The 18,063-nt window shown below is 49.6% G+C and overlaps 7 protein-coding genes across 7 annotated transcripts; all 7 read left to right on the forward strand.

Annotated features, from left to right (window-relative positions):
- Nucleotides 1-530: 530 nt before the first annotated feature.
- Nucleotides 531-1,790, forward strand: BO79DRAFT_234981 (3-hydroxyacyl-CoA dehyrogenase). The gene has a single exon (XM_025684436.1). It carries the CDS (start codon nucleotides 642-644, stop codon nucleotides 1,659-1,661), a length of 1,020 nt encoding a protein of 339 aa, XP_025543933.1. The 5' UTR covers nucleotides 531-641; the 3' UTR covers nucleotides 1,662-1,790.
- Nucleotides 1,791-2,068: 278 nt separating this feature from the next.
- On the forward strand, nucleotides 2,069-3,915 carry BO79DRAFT_234982 (Mn(2+) transporter ATX2). The gene is made up of 3 exons (XM_025684437.1): nucleotides 2,069-2,292; nucleotides 2,377-3,348; nucleotides 3,403-3,915. Exons 1-3 carry the CDS (start codon nucleotides 2,243-2,245, stop codon nucleotides 3,584-3,586), a joined length of 1,206 nt encoding a protein of 401 aa, XP_025543934.1. The 5' UTR covers nucleotides 2,069-2,242; the 3' UTR covers nucleotides 3,587-3,915.
- A 1,577-nt stretch (nucleotides 3,916-5,492) lies between these two features.
- Nucleotides 5,493-8,098, forward strand: BO79DRAFT_43163 (F-box/WD repeat-containing protein). The gene is made up of 4 exons (XM_025689242.1): nucleotides 5,493-6,130; nucleotides 6,210-6,856; nucleotides 6,918-7,629; nucleotides 7,705-8,098. Exons 1-4 carry the CDS (start codon nucleotides 5,708-5,710, stop codon nucleotides 7,894-7,896), a joined length of 1,974 nt encoding a protein of 657 aa, XP_025543935.1. The 5' UTR covers nucleotides 5,493-5,707; the 3' UTR covers nucleotides 7,897-8,098.
- Nucleotides 8,099-8,824: 726 nt separating this feature from the next.
- BO79DRAFT_187349 (putative C6 transcription factor) lies at nucleotides 8,825-10,637 on the forward strand (the record flags this gene model as incomplete). The annotated part of the gene is made up of 3 exons (XM_025680536.1): nucleotides 8,825-8,884; nucleotides 8,999-9,709; nucleotides 9,771-10,637. 3 exons carry the CDS (start codon nucleotides 8,825-8,827, stop codon nucleotides 10,569-10,571), a joined length of 1,572 nt encoding a protein of 523 aa, XP_025543936.1. The 3' UTR covers nucleotides 10,572-10,637.
- Nucleotides 10,638-11,623: 986 nt separating this feature from the next.
- BO79DRAFT_213763 (uncharacterized protein) lies at nucleotides 11,624-14,071 on the forward strand (the record flags this gene model as incomplete). Its single annotated transcript, XM_025683217.1, has 10 exons — nucleotides 11,624-11,744; nucleotides 11,811-11,834; nucleotides 12,023-12,031; nucleotides 12,321-12,547; nucleotides 12,610-12,647; nucleotides 12,825-12,942; nucleotides 12,985-13,104; nucleotides 13,181-13,398; nucleotides 13,500-13,663; nucleotides 13,698-14,071. 10 exons carry the CDS (start codon nucleotides 11,624-11,626, stop codon nucleotides 14,069-14,071), a joined length of 1,413 nt encoding a protein of 470 aa, XP_025543937.1.
- A 736-nt stretch (nucleotides 14,072-14,807) lies between these two features.
- On the forward strand, nucleotides 14,808-16,203 carry BO79DRAFT_206879 (putative mitochondrial phosphate transporter Pic2). The gene is made up of 5 exons (XM_025682060.1): nucleotides 14,808-15,021; nucleotides 15,087-15,092; nucleotides 15,155-15,805; nucleotides 15,872-15,995; nucleotides 16,060-16,203. The coding sequence occupies exons 1-5, from the start codon at nucleotides 14,931-14,933 to the stop codon at nucleotides 16,109-16,111; spliced, it is 924 nt and encodes a 307-aa protein (XP_025543938.1). The 5' UTR covers nucleotides 14,808-14,930; the 3' UTR covers nucleotides 16,112-16,203.
- A 160-nt stretch (nucleotides 16,204-16,363) lies between these two features.
- BO79DRAFT_242694 (uncharacterized protein) lies at nucleotides 16,364-17,752 on the forward strand. Its single transcript, XM_025685227.1, has 2 exons — nucleotides 16,364-17,017; nucleotides 17,099-17,752. The coding sequence occupies exons 1-2, from the start codon at nucleotides 16,631-16,633 to the stop codon at nucleotides 17,546-17,548; spliced, it is 837 nt and encodes a 278-aa protein (XP_025543939.1). The 5' UTR covers nucleotides 16,364-16,630; the 3' UTR covers nucleotides 17,549-17,752.
- The last annotated feature ends 311 nt before the right edge of the window (nucleotides 17,753-18,063 follow it).

An 18,063-nucleotide genomic window follows, 5' to 3' on the forward strand; every position in this document is an offset into this window, starting at 1 on the left:
GCTAGCTATAACCGTTTTCGGTTTAGCGCCGGTAGGAATCCTCCGCAGTCTGTAAGTCAAGAAATAGTGTGTAGAAGAGAGGATACACAAGAAAGAGCTCTGTATGTATTTTTGACTTTCCAAAAATCTTACCAAGGGTGTGTCGAGACACTTTATTTTCACCATCAGAATCATTTGCACAGTAGTTGTGCCGGCCTCCTGTGAATGGCTGCGACAGAGTACCTTCAAACTGGCAACCTCATATGACGTCGACGTAGAGACTAACCTACTAACCTCGCATACATGAATCACCAAGAACTAATTCGAAATTTAGATTCATTTGAGCACGAAGTCAAGACTCTGTACTCTAAGATGTAGAGTATCGGTGGTCCGAAAATCAGGTGCGGTGCCTCGGCTCCAGGTCCCCGACCCAAGACTAGACGACTCATTGATTTGTTAGTAGTGGTTCTGTTCTTAAGAACTACAATGGCGGGGCAAGACATGTGTGGCACCCCGCAATTGAGAGCCACTGCTGCTGCGATAAACATAAACCCCAGACTGTCATACAACTTGCCCAGTTGATACCATTGGCTCTCTACACAACCATCTAAACGCAAATCCACGGCTCCAACAAGGTCATTCATATCCTTGGCACTATCAACATGTCAGTGTACAGCTCACAGCGGATAGCCTTGATCGGTCTGGGAACCATCGGCATATCCATGGCAGCGCTTCATCTCTCCCGTGAGAGCAACATAGTTGATGTCTTCGACACCAGACCGGATTTCGAGGAATATATCCATAAGACGCTACCGATCTACATGAGCAAGCTGCCATCAACAAAGACCGACCCTAGGTCAAGTCCTGAATCTCAACCATCAACGTCATTGGTAGCGTCTCTTGTCTCTTTTGGCCGTCTGCGAATTCACTCGACCCTGGAAAGCGCATGTGCGTCGGCGACCATTGTCCAGGAGCAAGGACCGGAAAATGTTGACTGGAAACAAACTACCTGGGCCCGGATCGAAGCAGTAGCCCCGTCTTCTGCGCATTTCTGGACAAGCACTTCTGGAATTGCTGCTTCTATTCAGCAAGCCAAGATGCAGGACAAATCTCGCTTGCTTGTTGTGCATCCTTTCAATCCACCGAATATAATGCCTCTTCTCGAAATCGTACCGGCTCCAGAAACTTTCGCTGAGCGGGTGGAATTTGCTCGTGAATACTTCTCTCTACCTGGGTCGAGACATAGGCCCGTGCTCATTCGAAAGGAAATTCCAGGATTTGTGGGCAATCGGTTAGCCTTCGCCCTACTACGGGAAGCTTGCTATCTGGTTCAGGAAGATGTCGTAGATGCAAAGGACCTGGACACAATACTGATGGCCAGTTTGGGACCAAGATGGGCTGGAAACGGTGTGTTTGAGAGCTATCAGTATGGCGGGGGAGAAGGGGGCATAAGTTCCTTCTTGAACAAGCTTGGTGGCACTATGCAAACCATCTGGGACGGGCAGGGGAGAATCAACGTGGAGGGCGACGAAAGAACGGAGTGGAAGGAAAAGGTCATTGCGCAAGTGAACGAAGCCTATGGAACGGTGTCTGCGGAACAAATCCAGATGAAAGAAGCACGACTGAAGGATATCATTGGGATTCAACTGAAGGATTACAGCCGCCATGGACCAGAAGTATGAGGAGAACAGGCATGATAACCCTTCCGGAACTGATGCCCGCGGAAGCTTGGATATTGCGGCCTGTAAAAACTCCCAGACGGCTGGCTGATTATAATTGTTCACCGATTTTTGAGAGCCATCAACATGTACTCATAGGTGGATTGAGCAAATTCACAATATCCTTTCATGTGTTTACCCCATACATTGTAAGTCGAAGAAGAACATGAAGCCGAAGAGATAATTATAAACCATCCCTGGGGCGGCAGTGGGTCTCCCGTGCCTCGGACTGGGGCGTGCCTTTCCCACTGCGGCAAACCGCAATCAATCCATAATCAGGGCCGTCCACCTCCGCCACGTTTTCAGTTCTTCTGCCTCCTACCGCCTTGGAACACCTGCTTTCCGCCCGCTCTCCATCGTCTCCCCTGTCTCACTTGCTTCTCCGGGCCTATTTTCGTCCTCCAGCTCGCTTGTTCGCTTTTCTATTTAGACGACATCACCGCTGCCGCGGGATCAGGGGTATATCGAGAATCTTGGTCTTGGAATTGGCAACATGAGTGAAACCTTCTAGAGCACGGACGAAGCTCTGGAACAAGAGGCCGATCATGGAGGGACTCTTCACTTTGCTCGCATTGAGCATTGTGATGGCCATTACGTGAGTCGACTACCCCTTGGAACTTGTCGCCTGCTCGGTGCGAACTGTCAATGCTAATTTGCTTTTCCCCGCTGCGTCACATAGATCATTTGTCGTGGGATCACTACCGCTCGCCTTCACACTTTCTCCTTCTCAGCTGAGATTGATATCCTCCCTTGGTATGGGAGTTCTGGTTGGGACATCTTTGATCGTGATTATTCCGGAGGGGGTCGAAACTCTATACAGCGCAAACTCCCTTAGCAGTCGGAAAGAACTTAGCAGCCGATCGACGACAGCCGTCAATTGGCAACACCAGGCTGTACCTGTGACCAAATTCCCGAGAACATTGGAAGGACTAGATTCCTCAAATGTCGAATTTACGCCTCGATCGGTGCTATCCGATCTGCCATCCGCGCCTGTCACGGTACCTACAACCCATTCTACACTAGATGAAAGGCCCAGAATTATGGGGCGCAAGGACGATACATCGGACGATCACACAGGCGAGGATCACGATGAAGATAACTCGCCCCACGCTTGGATAGGGATTGCACTCATTAGTGGCTTCATACTGATGTACCTCATCGACAAACTACCCGTCTTTGCGTCATCCTCCAAACAGGAGCGAATTCCCTATCACATTTCTCTGGATAATTTGGGTTCCGGCCTGCGGCGTAATTCGTCGCCGTCACGCGAGGGGGGCTTGCTTGACGCCGGTAATATCCCCAGGAGAAGCCACAGCTTTGCAACGACAACTGGACTTGTCATTCATGCTGCCGCCGATGGAATTGCCTTGGGTGCATCTAGCTCTGACACTGGGCTGAGCTTCATCATCTTCCTGGCCATCATGGTTCACAAAGCCCCCGCATCGTTTGGCCTCACCTCAGTGCTACTGAAGCAGGGCCTTTCTAGTCGTACCGCTAGAGCGCATTTATTGATCTTCAGTTTGGCTGCTCCTGTGGGTGCTCTCATGACATTTTTGTTTGTGCAGATCATGGGCTCGGGGTCAGGAGGTGATGACGTTGGGAACCGCTGGCGAACCGGTGTACTTCTCTTGTTCTCTGCTGGCACATTCTTGTAAGTCCATTCATATCTCACGCCTACGGTGAATGGTGATACTGATGTTTCTAGATACGTTGCCATGCACACGATGCAGGAAAACAGCCCGAACTCATCGTCACGTGAGTCTCAGGTCAACGGATACGGCGACCATAGAGAGGCACCGTCAGCATCGGACAAGTCTATGAGGGACCTGATCGCTTCTGTTGTTGGCATGGTTCTTCCACTGTTCCTGCAGATTGGCCATGCCCACTAGATACTATCCAAATCCTTTTCTGGATTCACACCATGTCTCTTTCTCCTTCTCTTGCCTTTAGCTCTCCTGGGTCAGTGAGCTACACGCCGTTTTATAAAATACAAACGCTTCGTGTTTGTAGACACCGTGGAGGTTGTCTTGTGTAATAGATTTTGACAGTTGTTACTGGGCGGATCCCAGTCTTGGGGAACCGCGGCGATTTGTGTTATATGCCCTGCGGGGTTATGCCTTTCTTGTTGTATTGTCCTTGAGTCAGCGCCGCCACACGTCATGGCCACGATTTTGAAGCATTTGCACGGTGCGGTTGAACCCTTTACTTTGATCATAATTGCATGTGTCCTTTTCTTTATGTTTTGATTTGTTTCCATCTTTTCCTCCCTCGCGATCACTTTGACGTAGACTTGGCTTAGATGTGGTTGGTATAACGGTGCGCCGAGAAGTCGGAGAATTACCTCTTCCCCACATTGGGGCAGTGATGAAACTATTCGGCAAGACTGAATCATTAGTAGCTTTTCCTGGAGGCTCCTGCATGGACCCATGGTTGTACGACGCATGCCCGTTCTTCCACTCCCGCCTTGAGACCAGTATATCTTCCTACGACTAGCAGTGGAACCGAAAAGTTAGACCGAAGCACCAGACATTATGCCCGGGTGCCTTGCTCTTGAAACTGCCCCGCTGTGGTAGACTACGTACTAATCTTCCCTGGTCTTGAGATGGGTGAGTCTCCACGTCAACTTCACGTCGCCTAGTTAGCAGTTTGTGACGACAGTGGTATTGATCCTTGTAGGTATCAGAGAAACTATAGTGTGGAACAGGCACTCTGGTCCTATTTGCTGGTCTCTTAGCTGAGCTCGTCTCTCCGGCCATCATCCACCTATCCAGTCTAGGGGAGAGTATGGCGTGGGAGATGTGTAAGAGCTACAGTAGATAGACGTAAACAGGACGGACCAGAGCGGCTCGAGAGTTCGGATGGGGCAATATTTGGTCGTGGAGACGGACTTCGAGCAATGACGCCCTGTCTCCACTGGGGACGTAGCGGAGGTTAACTTGTAACCAACTATCATCTACTTAACCAACAGTTGGTGCTCGTTGTCTCCCAAACCTCCATACCATTGCCGCCGTCAGGATAGTCGGTACCGACCACGAGCAGCGCCCTGGCGCCAGGACAGTAGCACTACTAGTAGTCAGGACTAGTTCATCGTAACTTTACTAAAGTACTTTATTCTGGGAGCTGACTAATCTGGATTAGTACCAACGGGGAGTTATGGGTGGATATCCAGCGATACCGCTGCACGAATCAGGGGCATAGAAGAAGCGCCATCGGCTTTGCTTGGCGGGTAATCTGGGCTGGTTTGGAGGGTTTCCGGGGGAAGAAGAAGAGGAAGGCTGCACCTGACCCGTCACGACATCGCATGATCCAGACTTTGTCTTTCCTTCGTCGCTTCTTCTCCGCCTGCTTCTGGATGGCGTCGGGAAGGCCGCACTCAGTCCTGATTAGTAGTTCTGATCTTACCGCCCTCCTCCGTCCGCTGTACCGAAGTACTTACCATAGTTACTTACCAGTACTCTGTACGGGACCTACCAATCCGTCGTCTCTCCTCTCATCATCTTTCTCTTCCCCCCCCATCGGCCTCCTTCCAAACTTCCCCCCCCCTTCCAGTGTGACCTTCACCTCCAACTTACTCTCTAACTTTTTTTTTTTTTGCCGTTTCTTCTTCGTCTTCCCTCTTTTCCTTCTTCAGCCATTTTTGGTATCTATAAAACTTCTGACCCGACCACCCACACTCCCATTCTCTTCTTCCCTTTCCACCCCCCTATTCCCTTGTCTACCGCCAACCTTTCGTCTTCCCTGCCCCGGCGGAGATCGTCCACATCCGTCTTATCTCTCGCTCTTCCCCTCCGCCTTCGTTTTCTCTTTTGGATTAAAGCAACCCCATTCTCTCGTTTTGTGTGCTACGCCTTCTCCGTTTATGAACGAGAAAGGGTCGCAAGGGGTTTGCGTAGGGATATCTCGTTCACCGTGTGAAAGGCTAGTCGGGTGGAATACGCAATCCCCTGGATGACACAACCGCTCCTCACCGCGGCAGTCCACGAGCACTCAACCATCCAGTAGATACCGGGATGAGTCCGCGCAGCGTACCTGAGCAGCTGGCGACTGCGCCATCAAAGTCATCTGCAGCCAGAGATTCGGTCGCCTCACTTTCCAGTACTCATTCTAGATCGCTCTCTTCGTCCACCAAGACCGGTACTCCCATTCCCCCCAACTTGCTACCCTCAGCGCCTGCGTCACCTCCCACGCCTGCTCCCAGTCCGACTCCTCACCAAAGACCTCCCACCTGGCAGACACCCGACGAGGAAGACGATGCCTTTTTGCTGAACGCTCGGATACATTTCTCTTCTCTCTCCAACGCTCGGAAGCAAAAGTTCTTGGAAGGCATATTGGGGCTGTGCGATAGCCAGCATCTCAGCTTTGTCTCTAGCTATGTTAGCCCGCGGTTGAGAAAAGATCCGTTTCAGGTGTTCCCAAATGAACTATGTCTGAGGGTGAGTTGGTTACCTCTTCCGGTGCGGATGTCCTCACCGCTCGAACAAGGCTGACATCTGTCCCGCTTGGCTTCACTAGGTCCTATCATTCATCGATGACCCGAAAACGTTGGCAAGATCATCCCAAGTATCGAAGCGCTGGCGGGAACTGCTGAATGATGATATTACGTGGAAAAACCTATGCGAAAAGCACTCGTATGCATCCCGGAGGCTGTCGGAGGATGATCGGGACTTCGTCGACCCTTTCCATGGTCAGCCTTTGCATGCTGTGTCCAGTACTCAGTCTTTGAGCGGGTTGCAAAGGAGGCCCCATGTGTCTACTCTCCAGCCTCGAGAGGGTCTGCCCGACGTTTCGTCGCGCTCTTTGTCGGGAGACTGGCTCTCCCTGTCGGGATACCCGTCACGCAAGAGACGGGTCCGACCATTGTCCTACAGATCGCATTTCAAGCAAAAGTACATGGTGGAATCTGCCTGGAACAAGGGTGGGCGCTGTACCCAGCGACACATCACACCCGACCAGGGTGTGGTCACAAGCCTGCATTTAACCCCCAAGTATATTGTGGTCGCGCTAGACAATGCCAAGATTCATGTATACGATACCAATGGGGATAACCAAAGAACTCTTCAAGGCCATGTTATGGGCGTATGGGCGATGGTTCCCTGGGATGACATTCTTGTGAGTGGTGGGTGCGACCGAGAAGTGAGGGTCTGGAACATGGCGACCGGGTAAGCAAACTATGACGGCCTGCAGTCGGAGGTCACTACTGACGAACAAATCAAATTACAGTGCCTGTCTCTACCTCTTACGTGGCCATACGTCAACCGTGCGTTGCCTCAAAATGTCCGACAAGAACACGGCGATCTCGGGATCACGGGATACAACGCTGCGGATATGGGATCTCGCCTCGGGTACCTGCAAGAACGTTCTGGTTGGGCATCAAGCTAGTGTCCGCTGCCTGGCCATTCATGGAGATCTTGTAGTCTCGGGAAGCTATGATACTACGGCACGCATCTGGAGCATTTCTGAGGGACGATGCTTACGAACGCTCTCGGGCCACTTCAGCCAAATCTATGCTATCGCGTTTGATGGCAGACGCATCGCCACCGGCAGTTTGGATACCAGCGTGCGGATCTGGGATCCGCACTCGGGCCAGTGCCATGCTATCCTCCAGGGCCATACCTCCCTAGTAGGGCAGCTACAAATGCGGGGAGATACCTTGGTCACCGGTGGTTCTGATGGATCTGTTCGGGTCTGGTCGTTGACCAAGATGGCTCCCATTCACCGACTTGCGGCTCATGATAACAGCGTTACCAGCTTGCAGTTTGACAGTTCCAGAATTGTCAGTGGTGGTAGTGATGGTCGTGTCAAGGTGTGGAGTTTGCAGACCGGTCAACTACTCAGAGAACTGTCGACACCGGCAGAGGCTGTTTGGCGAGTTGCCTTTGAGGAAGAGAAAGCTGTGATCATGGCTAGCAGAGCAGGCCGCACAGTGATGGAGGTAAGGAACTTTCGCTCATTTCTCCCTTGTCTCCTACATCTTATCACAGACTAACCGGGAATGAATGTGTTCTAGGTCTGGACTTTCTCACCACCACCCGAAGAAGATGGCGACGATGCTGTGATAGTGGAGAGTGCTTCCAGTACGCCGGGTCTGCACCCCACGAGTAACGACAGCCGACATAGGGAGCGCTATTCGGACCCCCCGCCTAGTGTGCCGCTCAATAGTGACGATGACCAGACCATGGTGGATGCCCCCGCCTCCTGACTAGGGATTCCACCTTCGCAATGACTAGCACGTCCTTCTTTCCTGCTTTATGAATCCAAGCGTTACCGTCTATATACCTATTGTTTTAGCGCCTGATTTCAACGACCCGGCTGGTCCAACCTGAGTGTCGCTAGGCAAACGAGGCGCGGTCAGCGTTGCCAGGTCATCGAACATCAGCATTCGCATTCTGGGTGTTTGGTCTAAACGGATCTCTTTTCTTTCAATTTTCCGGTCTTGTTCTCGAAGTTTTCATGGGAAACGTGGAGTGGAGTTACAAAATGGCAAAGGGTGGGCTACTTGATGCGTTGTACCTGCAGGAGTCTCAGGGGAACCGTGATTGGCTCATGATATGTTTACCTCTACTTTTTGTTTTTCGAGGGTTAGATGATACCCGCCTCGGGAGATGATGTATTTACCATTTACAGACGATTTGGTGTTTCTACTGTTGGTCCTACAAAGCGAAGACATTGAGCTTACCTTTCACCACGACTACACCCCAGCGTGCCTTGTCTCCCTTGGTGGGGGTTTTCTTTCTTGTTGTTCAGATAGTCAGTTGTTAGAAGTATGCCGAAAGGGCTGCTCCGAGACGAGAGGAATAGAGACTATAATAGATCAACAGATCACTACGTATGCTTTGACTAAACGAACGGGGTTGATCAAATGTCGTAATGCTGTGGGGTGGTAGTTGTAGTATTTGTAGTTGGGGTTGTTTCTCGTTGATAATGGAGATCACCTGACTGGCCCCTCAAAATGGCAAGACCCCGTATTCTACGGTTCTTTGTGTCGATCCTTCAAGGCACCAGCTGCGACGACGCCATCAAGCATTTGATATATTCGCTTGACAAAGCACTTTAAAAAATCGTCCCCATCTATGTCGCTTCCACTGCATATTCTATCCCGCAGCTGGGCCCCTATCAAGTAGACGAAGATGGTGTACGGCGGGAAGCCAAGTACAGGGTGCCATTTGTGTCGCAAACGGAAAATCAAGGTAGGACAGATCTGCAGCCTTGACATGTCATGGCACATCATGCCCCTTGCATAGCAATTTACCCCAATGAGTATGCCGTTCATCTGTATGACCCCACGCTAAGCTGCCTCCCAGTGCGATGAAGGCCGTCCGGGGTGCCGAAACTGCGGCATACACGGCAAGCCATGTCCGGGCTACCGATCGGATGGGATCTTCCGGAATGAAACGTACAAAGTGCAGCAACTGATCCATGGCAAGGCCATTGTCTACTCTTCCTCGTCAAGTAAACAGCAGCCCAGCAACCATGATGTATCAAGCGGCGGCAAGGATCTGCAAGTGGCGACATTGCCCGCTTATCAAATCAGCGATTCTACGTGGGAAGAAAGAGCAATCTGCTATTTCTTCGATCAGTTCACCATCGTGGAATGCAATGCAGTCGGCGGCATGGGACATCTGGGGTTCCTTCCGTCGCTGTATGCAGATTGTCGAGATCAGAATCATGGTAACCCCGCATCATTGTCTTTACGATTAGCTGTCGATGCGACGGCCCTGATGGCCCTCAGTAATAGGGTTAATGTGCCTGGAATTGTGACCCAGGCGAGATATCGCTTTGGGTTGGCGCTGCGACGTCTGCAGGAGGCGTTGGATTTGCCGCTTGAGGCGGCGAAGGATGAGACGTTTGCGACGTTGGTTATTCTGTCTTTGTTTGAAGATATCTCGGGAGATCGCCATGGGCTTACTAGTGCGCATACGGTGGGATTTGAGGCGCTTACGAGACTGAGGGGAGAGAGTCAGCTGGGACATGCGGCAGGACTGGATATGTTCAAATATGCGTATGTTCGTATGGTGAGTCAATATGGATGTCTCTGTTTAATATTGGATGGGTGAATGCTAACGCATAATCCAGCAAATCGAATTCCTTCTGCTGAAGGGGAAACCCAGTCTGGACTCCGATCGACTAGTTGAGCGTCTCGACGGCGCAGATCCGCTACAATCCCTTATGATAATTGCGTCCAAGGTCAGAAAGCTGATTTCAGAGCCAACATCTGCTTCAGATTCCTTGCAATCTGCGGGAATCACGAAGCTAGCATCATGGATCGACTCCTGCAGACGCTTGGATTCAGAACTGTACCAATGGACCCAAACCTTATCGGACATCTGGCTACCCCTCGAGACCCGATCACACACGGGCGAGAATGTACTCACGTACCGAGAGATGATTGCTGCGGTTATTTGGGCCCATTACCGTGTCCTTCGAATCTTCATCCACAGTGTGATGGCAGATCTCTTCCGAACACTGGTCTCTCTGTGTGATTCCCCCGGTATTCAGCATGAAGCGTCTCAGCATGAGGCAGATGGCCTACGGCTAAGCCTCGAGATGGTCTCTGAATCTTGTCGGAGTGTACCATTTTGCTTTGGGGAGATTGATATTTCCGGAAACCCGATGCCACCCTCTGAGCAGGGGATGTCTCGGGTTCGAGCCTTTTATCTCTACACTATGCTATGGCCTCTGTGGTTTATTCTGTCGTGTGGACTTGCTACGCCCGAACAGACGCAGATGATCCGAGGCGTGATGGCCCGGACGGGCTCGGAAGCTGGCATCAAGCTGGCTACTATGTTGGCGAATTATGATGGGCGGGATATCATGTCGAGCATGCCTCAATTGTACTCTTTGGAACGGCCGGTGAGGGAGGTGTCCGTCATGTAAGTAGGGAAGGTCGGACTCATGCACATGGTATATCCCTCGGGGCTCATGGGGCTGGACAAACTATACCTGTAAATTAATATGTATATTATTGCTACTAGTAATCATTCAGCTACTGCTTCTTGGAAAAGAAATGACCGCAATGGATTGAACTTGGCTGGGGCCTGTCTCAAGCCGTCGGCCGATCTCTGCAACGTAAGTCTTACCATTGTCATCATTCATGACTCGGAATAACACTATCTGATACAGCTGGATAAAATTCGTCCTTTGCCCCAGCTGCTCTATTCATGTAGAGTCTCCCTTCAGATCTTTGGTAGAAACAGTCAGTCTCAAACACACGTTCTTATCACCTGCCCTGATAGCTGCAACTAGTTAGCGATACCCAGATTGCCGAGTTCCCCCTCCCTAGCATAAATTAGTGCCTCTGGACCAACCACACACTCGCCGGGCTGTAAACGCTTCTCGGGTGTGCCAGGGTATCAGTGCATACATATGCTGCGCTTGGTGACGTTATTAATATGCCATACCTTGATCAATGTACAATCGGCGCTTTAGACAGGCCCGTAGCATCCGTAACAGGGGATTTTACTCCGTGGGAGTTAGTAGTCTGCTGCAGCAATTTCCTCTAACAACCTGAATTGCCCTGGAATTTGATTCCGTTCTCCATTCACCAAACAGAAACAGGAAGCAACGTGCTCCATAGTTTCTCTTTGATAACCCTTGATGCTTCTGCAGAGAAGCCCATGACACTCCAGTCTTTAGGGCCAGGCATGCATTGTATACAAGTTGCATGCATAGTTCTAGTCAGCCATCATCTGGAGGAGAAAAGCAACAATACAATTTCCCATGGATAAGGGGCTCTAGTCATTGTGCGGGGGGAGGCACTGCTTCTACATCTGTTCAGGTTTAATTTCCATTCCAGTTCGCAAATCATCCGTCATGTCGTCCATATATAGCCATTATGTCCATCCCTACTACACTAGTACAGTCATCCCATATGTGCCTTGTCGTATGATGTAAAGTCTAAACCGTCTTCCAGTCCAACAAAAGCAAACATGAAGAGACCAGGACGGACACCTTCCAAAAGGCAGATGATCACATATGCAACCAAGTTCTCGATTCTACCTGATCTTCTCTGCAATGCTAGGCAGAGGTACCCAATTACCGACCCATCGAGTAAGTGCTCAGCGATAAAGTGCATGAGGCATATATTTCAGTGTTTCTCATCTATGAGGTATATAGAACATGCAGTAGGGGCGCTTGGAAGTAAGGCAGCCATTGAGCATCTGTGGTAGTTCGTAGCTAGTTTGTAGCTAGGGCCCAGAAAGGGCATAGCTACTACATCCCCTACCTACTAATTACTACTTACTGCATGTCAGGGTAGTGATAGGTATATTGCCTTTGAGCCCACCACTATGCATCTGCAATGTTGTTGCTGCTACTAATTCTTCAAGCTATAGCTTGTATGTCATGGACATTATGACTCCGGGAAAAATAGACACTACTACATACGGAACTCTAGTTCGATTACTTGCTAAAACGCGAATAGAATGATCTACTGAGGCCGTGATTTGGGCTGGCTGCCGTCATTCTATCTGTATACGCTTCTGTATGCGGAGATCAGATGATCCTGCAACATGCTGTACAACGGGTACAGTGATAGCTGAGAAATTCTTCTCATTATTGCCATCTGTGGGTAGTATTCACCTTCTACAAGAATCTGCGGGGTACTTTGGCTCCGTGCATATGCAGCTTCAAGAACGAATCAGCCCGACCTCCTCAGCAAGCCAGGCATGTTGATCACAGAGGTGGCCATGCATTTTCCTAGTAGTACTGCTTCAGGTGAAGACAAGTTGATAGGGCTGGGTGCGCGGAGAGAAGTGAAGCTACCCCATGTGCTCCGTGCTGGAGCAAACGGATCTAATTCTAAGCAAATGAAGAAGAAGAAGAAGAAGAAGAAAACGAAGTCAAAGCAGATGGTAGTTCATTTTGTTGTTTTTAGTAGGATGCTTGTAGAATGCTTTCTAAATACATATGGTAGGAGAAAAGAGAGGAGGCACCTATCCGCTACCCGATTCGGTAGGCACGTTGCACCATGCAAGGTTGTCATGACTGGTCCGCAGTAAAGAATGCAGTACTAGGTCTATGACGTCGCCTGCCTTTGATCATTGAATGCTATGTAAATTACAACCCATCGCCCACATATCCGAGTATGGTACTAAGACACTTTGCCTTGATCTCTTACAAGTTAACAAGCTACCCCAGTCCCACCCCAGATTCAAAGAACGGAGCGCACCAGCCTTACTTACGGCCCAACATGGTTAAAATGACATGCACTATCACCACTACGCTCGACAAGGACGTTTTTGCGCTGGTTGTCTACAGCCGAGATGAATATTAAAAATGGCCAATAAAGCTGTACCAACTTGTCAAGGATGAATGGGTGTTTAGAAACGATTACAGATCAGAAGTCATTTCTCAGTCACTAGCCTGTGGTTGGTTCCATGACCCTGGAAGCGAAAAGCATGAGAAGTTGGTCAGAATCTCGAAGATAACTTATGAATTACTGAGGGGTGTAAATACTGATGGAATGATGAACTGACTATGCTTAGATTGTGTGCCTTACGGGGTTGACTGAATTAAGAATTGGTGTCACCGAAGATTCTCAGTGGGAAACACGACCCTATACGGATGAAGTCCAGAAAGCAATCTGTGAGATAGGTACAGGCGGACCCTATGTCTCATATATCACTCCTTGCACCACTGCAAACCATAATAGTGATGTTGCCCTTGAATACATTGACTGGCAATGGGCATTCTGTGTCCGAAAGTATGTAGATTGTTGTGACCAGTCGCTCTCTGCCGTTTCGTTATTATTTGCTGATATTTACATAGTTATTTTGTAAATCAGAACTTATATGAGCTTCATAGAAAGTCTAATGACTCCGACTGGGAGATTAAGCTCATCGACGAAGTGGAGTCGGGCAAGACGGCTTCGTGCATAAACACGGAAGGCATCGATGTCTACTTTATCGAAGCCGAAACCGGAATCGGTTGGTCTTATCATAAGGCATATGATGGAGAGGAATATACAAGTATGTCCTTCGGTTCTCTCTGCAACTTCACTAGAGACCTTGAATGTCACCCAGTGGGCTCAAGTTAACTGGATCCTTGTAGAAAAGCCATTGGGACAGCCGGGCGACTTTGCGAAAGTCACTGAACTGTGTGCTGTCAGTCGTTGGTTTGGCGAGCCTCGCCTGTTCGGACTCTCCGATGGATATTTGAAAGAATTTCAATACAACGAATCTCGAACGCACATCGTCGGCACTCCTATCACAACAGCCCGCAGTGGACTTTCCTCGCTGTCTGCGACAATTGAACAAGATCGCCATAACAGTCCTGAAACAATCAGATTAACTTATTTTCCGGACGATCAAGACATCATGGGAACATATGTTTGGACCCAAGCAGAGGGATGGAAACCTGGGCCCCAGATTGTCTAAGACGCTGAGGGAGCGTCCTCTCGAACGAGTAGTGGTATTGCTAAGCCTCCCAGCAAACCACGAGAATTGGGAGGCCGACACCTGATAGTAGTGCAGAGTCGTCTTTAAAGGCTACATCCAACTCGATGCCGTTGTTGGTGTATCTAGCTTGTTTTTGCCATGCACAGGTGTTACAGCAGGATTATAATTTCTACTCAGCAGAGTAAGGTTACGACGTACTTTATTAATCTCAAACACCCATGAATTTATTGTATATTGGATTACCTTGTCTTGTTCGACCAAATGGTGAAATTTCAATGCTACATGATCTATATTTATGTCCATAGACGATAGATAAATCCATAACATTCTTGCCCTACTCCTTCCGGTTACCCCGGATGCACTGACGTCATCGATCTGCACTATCTCCAAGGCGCCGCAGACACAACGACACAAGATTAATTATGAGTAAAAGAACACCACAAAGTAAATAATTCACTGCTTATGTAGATCTCAGTTTCATACAGAGAAGTATCCATTCCAGAAACGGCAAATCGGGACGTATCCGGCACAGAGAACAGTTCATTGCGCGGGTGCCGATTAGCCGTTGGACTGGCGAATGGATCTGGACCGCGACTTGTTTGTCCTCCCTACTAAATGGAGACTCTGACGACATGGCCTGCGGGCTGACACGGTACAAAGTAAATATAAGTAGTGTGGATAGTAGTACACGTTTCCATCCATTGAATTTTCCTATACTACATTGTTCACGTACCTTGCTCGGTAGAATTTCTCCCCTCTCCTCTCCTGTCCTGTCCTTTTAGTCGATAAGCTTCCATTGCTCCCCTCCTCTACTTTCCTCACTAGATAGGCTACCAGAATGGCGACACAGAAGCCCAAGTACCCCTTGGGTAAGATTGAACCCAACTCGGCCAAGTATTTTGCCAGTTGCACACTCGGAGGAATCATTGGTGAGTAGTCTGCCATCTAGCCCTCTTTTGCATCACAGAGCTTGTATACTAACCACCTCGAACAGCCTGCGGTATGTTTAACCATCCTATCTCCAACCACACTACCATTCCTAATTCCTATCCCTCCCCACAGGCCCAACCCACACAGCCGTCACACCCCTCGATCTCGTAAAATGTCGCCGTCAAGTCGACCCCAAAATCTACACTTCCAACCTCTCTGCCTGGCGCACCATTATATCCAAAGAAGGTCTCCGCGGCATCTTCTTCGGCTGGACCCCCACCTTCGTTGGCTACTCCTTTCAAGGCGCCGGTAAATATGGCTTCTACGAGTACTTCAAATACCTCTACGGAGACCAGCTCTTCCCGAATGCGAACCGCACCGTCGTCTTCCTTGGCGCCAGTGCCTCGGCCGAATTCTTCGCTGATATGGCCCTCTGTCCGATGGAGGCCATCAAGGTGCGCATGCAGACGACGCTGCCGCCGTTTGCGCATACATTGCGCGAGGGATGGAGCAAAATCGTGGCGCAGGAGGGCATGTCGGGCTTGTATAAGGGGTTGTATCCGTTGTGGGCAAGACAGATCCCCTATACGATGACGAAGTTTGCGACGTTTGAGGAGACGGTCAAGTTTATCTATAAGACGTTGGGCAAGCCTAAGGAGCAGTTCAATGGCTTACAGCAGACGGGAGTCAGCTTTTTGGGAGGTTATATTGCCGGTATCTTCTGTGCCATTGTCAGTCACCCGGCGGATGTTATGGTGAGTAAGTTAAATGCGGATCGGAAAGGTGAGTTATCCTGTTTTTCATTGTTATCGATTTATGGTGTTTAGGGTTATGACTGATGATGTTTAGCTGGTGAGGGAGCTATGACTGCTGTGTCGAGGATCTATAGTAATATTGGGTTCTCTGGCTTGTGGAATGGACTGCCTGTGAGAATTGTCATGCTGGGTACATTGACTGGATTCCAATGGTTGATGTAAGTGATCCTGATGATGATGCTGTGATAAGACTGAGGGCTGGATGCTGACGCAGATATATAGTTACGACTCGTTCAAGGTGTTCCTTGGATTGCCGACTACTGGTGGACATTAGCGTTATGTTTACTTCTTTGCACGGATAGATCCGTCTTTTTCTCATGAACAGTAGCTTTTAGGAGTTAGTGCAATGTAATGACGATAATGAAGCTTTAGTGTGTTGCTCCTTTAAAATACTAGTAGTGTAGTAGTGTTATACCCCAGACTCCGCTGACCGCCCAACACCCCGACCGGCAGAACGTGACTGGCTCTGCTTCTGCTTCGGCTTCAGCTCCGACTTGATTCTCGTCCCATCCATTCCTCTCAGATCCGCCTCACTGCCATCCAATTCACCTCGGGGATTCCCTTCTCATTTATCAATTACCCTGGGTAATCCTTTTACCTGTTCGGAGTCACTCGCGCCCCCACACTATAACTACCCCCCTAATCGCGCATCTCCGAACATCCTAAATTCATCCCCAACCACTTCGCTCCTCCGACATCCCTTGACCATCAACTAACACCACAACAACACTCATCAATCGCACCACTCAATCCCACCATCATCTACCTCTCACCCACCGCACCACCCACCACAATGGAAGAAGCCCGCCAACCCTCGACAACCTCCAACCCCCCCAGCGTCGAAAACGCCTACAAACGCAAATGCCTGGCCCTAAAGAAGCGCCTCAACGAAATCGAAGAAGAAAATGAATTGATGCGTCTCCGTAACCGTCGCGGCTGGCAATACATCCAGAAGATGCGCCTCGAGTCATGCATTCTTCTCGAACGACTGGCCAAGGTCACCGGCATGACGGAGGAAGCGCAGGCCGGCGTGAACCCGGAACTGCGCGCCCGGGCATCAGCCATGATGACGAATGTCACAGCCGTGACGGGCGGAGAGACAGGGAAGAATGGTGCTGCCGGTGCGCCGCAGTTCCTGGAGGACGAGACGGAGGGGAGTTCCGATGAGCAACCGCCTACTGTAAGTTCTACCTTCCTCTACCTCTTTGGTATATTTAGGGTTTGAAGGTTCGCTAATGGTAATGGATGTGATTATGTACAGCCCCAGGAAAGGCCTCTGCGCGTGAAGCGATCCAGGAAATCCAACTTGCCCAATGATGCTAATTTGGAGGATGAGGCTGCGAACAATGAGAACAACAATGAAAGCAACAGCAAAGATATTGAGAAGGAGAAAGACGCCAAGGATAAAGATGCGACGGAATCTGGCGCCGCAGCTGCTGATGGTGATAACGGTAATGGAGATTCGTCGTCCTCGTTGCCGCGACTAGCCCCCGCCCCGTCGCAGGATGATATGACTTCGTCATTCCGCGTTCAACCGGGTAGTAACGGGTCCGCGAATGATAAGGAGGGTGCTACTAGTGATCGCGGGAGCCATAACCCTGAATCTGCGGAGCAGAGGGGTGATGGTGGTGTGGAGGATGAGACGACGCCGATGGATATGGATGCCAAGGAAGAGGAGGAGGAGGAAGCTAAGGAGGAGAGGGAGGGGTGATTATCAAACTTATACCATAACCATACCCTAGACTTTTCTTTTCTTTCTTTTTACTTTATTACTCTATTTTCTTTTTGTGTTATTGTGATAATGGGTGTTATTCATCGTCGGGTGATACTTCATTTCGTCTCAGGGGTTTGGGACATCTTTCATCCCCCTCTTTACTCTTCTTATGTGTTCTATAGTATACGATGGGCAAAAAGCGTTATTATTTCTATTGTTGTGTGTATGTGTAGGAGGCGAAGTGGGGGGATACCTGCCTGCTTCATTATAGAATAGTCATCCTTTGCTTTGTGTAGTCAGTAGATACTAGTATATGTGCATCGATCATCATGTCTTGCCATACATACTTGATATCACAAGATACGAGGCCAGACAGATGATGATGGTTCATCTACCAAAAGCCCTTATTTCAGGACGAGATATTAACTGGTTAATCCTACAGAGTGAAAGAGCTGCACAATGACCATATCGGCTCCAGCTTAGATAAGTCTAGGGTAGATTCGGATCGACTC

Source organism: Aspergillus costaricaensis (assembly GCF_003184835.1).
Source record: "Aspergillus costaricaensis CBS 115574 unplaced genomic scaffold BO79scaffold_3, whole genome shotgun sequence".
Classification (NCBI taxonomy): Eukaryota; Fungi; Ascomycota; class Eurotiomycetes; order Eurotiales; family Aspergillaceae; genus Aspergillus; species Aspergillus costaricensis.

Excerpts from the sequence above, each read along its gene's own strand:
- BO79DRAFT_242694 (XM_025685227.1), top strand. The coding sequence starts at position 16,631 with ATGGAAGAAGCCCGCCAACCCTCGACAACCTCCAACCCCCCCAGCGTC. Across the intron at positions 17,018-17,098 it reads CCGATGAGCAACCGCCTACT|CCCCAGGAAAGGCCTCTGCG; the intron begins GTAAGTTCTACC and ends GATTATGTACAG.
- BO79DRAFT_234982 (XM_025684437.1), top strand. The coding sequence starts at position 2,243 with ATGGAGGGACTCTTCACTTTGCTCGCATTGAGCATTGTGATGGCCATT. Across the intron at positions 2,293-2,376 it reads AGCATTGTGATGGCCATTAC|ATCATTTGTCGTGGGATCAC; the intron begins GTGAGTCGACTA and ends TGCGTCACATAG. Across the intron at positions 3,349-3,402 it reads TTCTCTGCTGGCACATTCTT|ATACGTTGCCATGCACACGA; the intron begins GTAAGTCCATTC and ends TGATGTTTCTAG.
- BO79DRAFT_206879 (XM_025682060.1), top strand. The coding sequence starts at position 14,931 with ATGGCGACACAGAAGCCCAAGTACCCCTTGGGTAAGATTGAACCCAAC. Across the intron at positions 15,806-15,871 it reads GTTAAATGCGGATCGGAAAG|CTGGTGAGGGAGCTATGACT; the intron begins GTGAGTTATCCT and ends GATGATGTTTAG. Across the intron at positions 15,996-16,059 it reads ACTGGATTCCAATGGTTGAT|TTACGACTCGTTCAAGGTGT; the intron begins GTAAGTGATCCT and ends GCAGATATATAG.
- BO79DRAFT_234981 (XM_025684436.1), top strand. The coding sequence starts at position 642 with ATGTCAGTGTACAGCTCACAGCGGATAGCCTTGATCGGTCTGGGAACC.
- BO79DRAFT_43163 (XM_025689242.1), top strand. The coding sequence starts at position 5,708 with ATGAGTCCGCGCAGCGTACCTGAGCAGCTGGCGACTGCGCCATCAAAG. Across the intron at positions 6,131-6,209 it reads CAAATGAACTATGTCTGAGG|GTCCTATCATTCATCGATGA; the intron begins GTGAGTTGGTTA and ends TGGCTTCACTAG. Across the intron at positions 6,857-6,917 it reads GTCTGGAACATGGCGACCGG|TGCCTGTCTCTACCTCTTAC; the intron begins GTAAGCAAACTA and ends ATCAAATTACAG.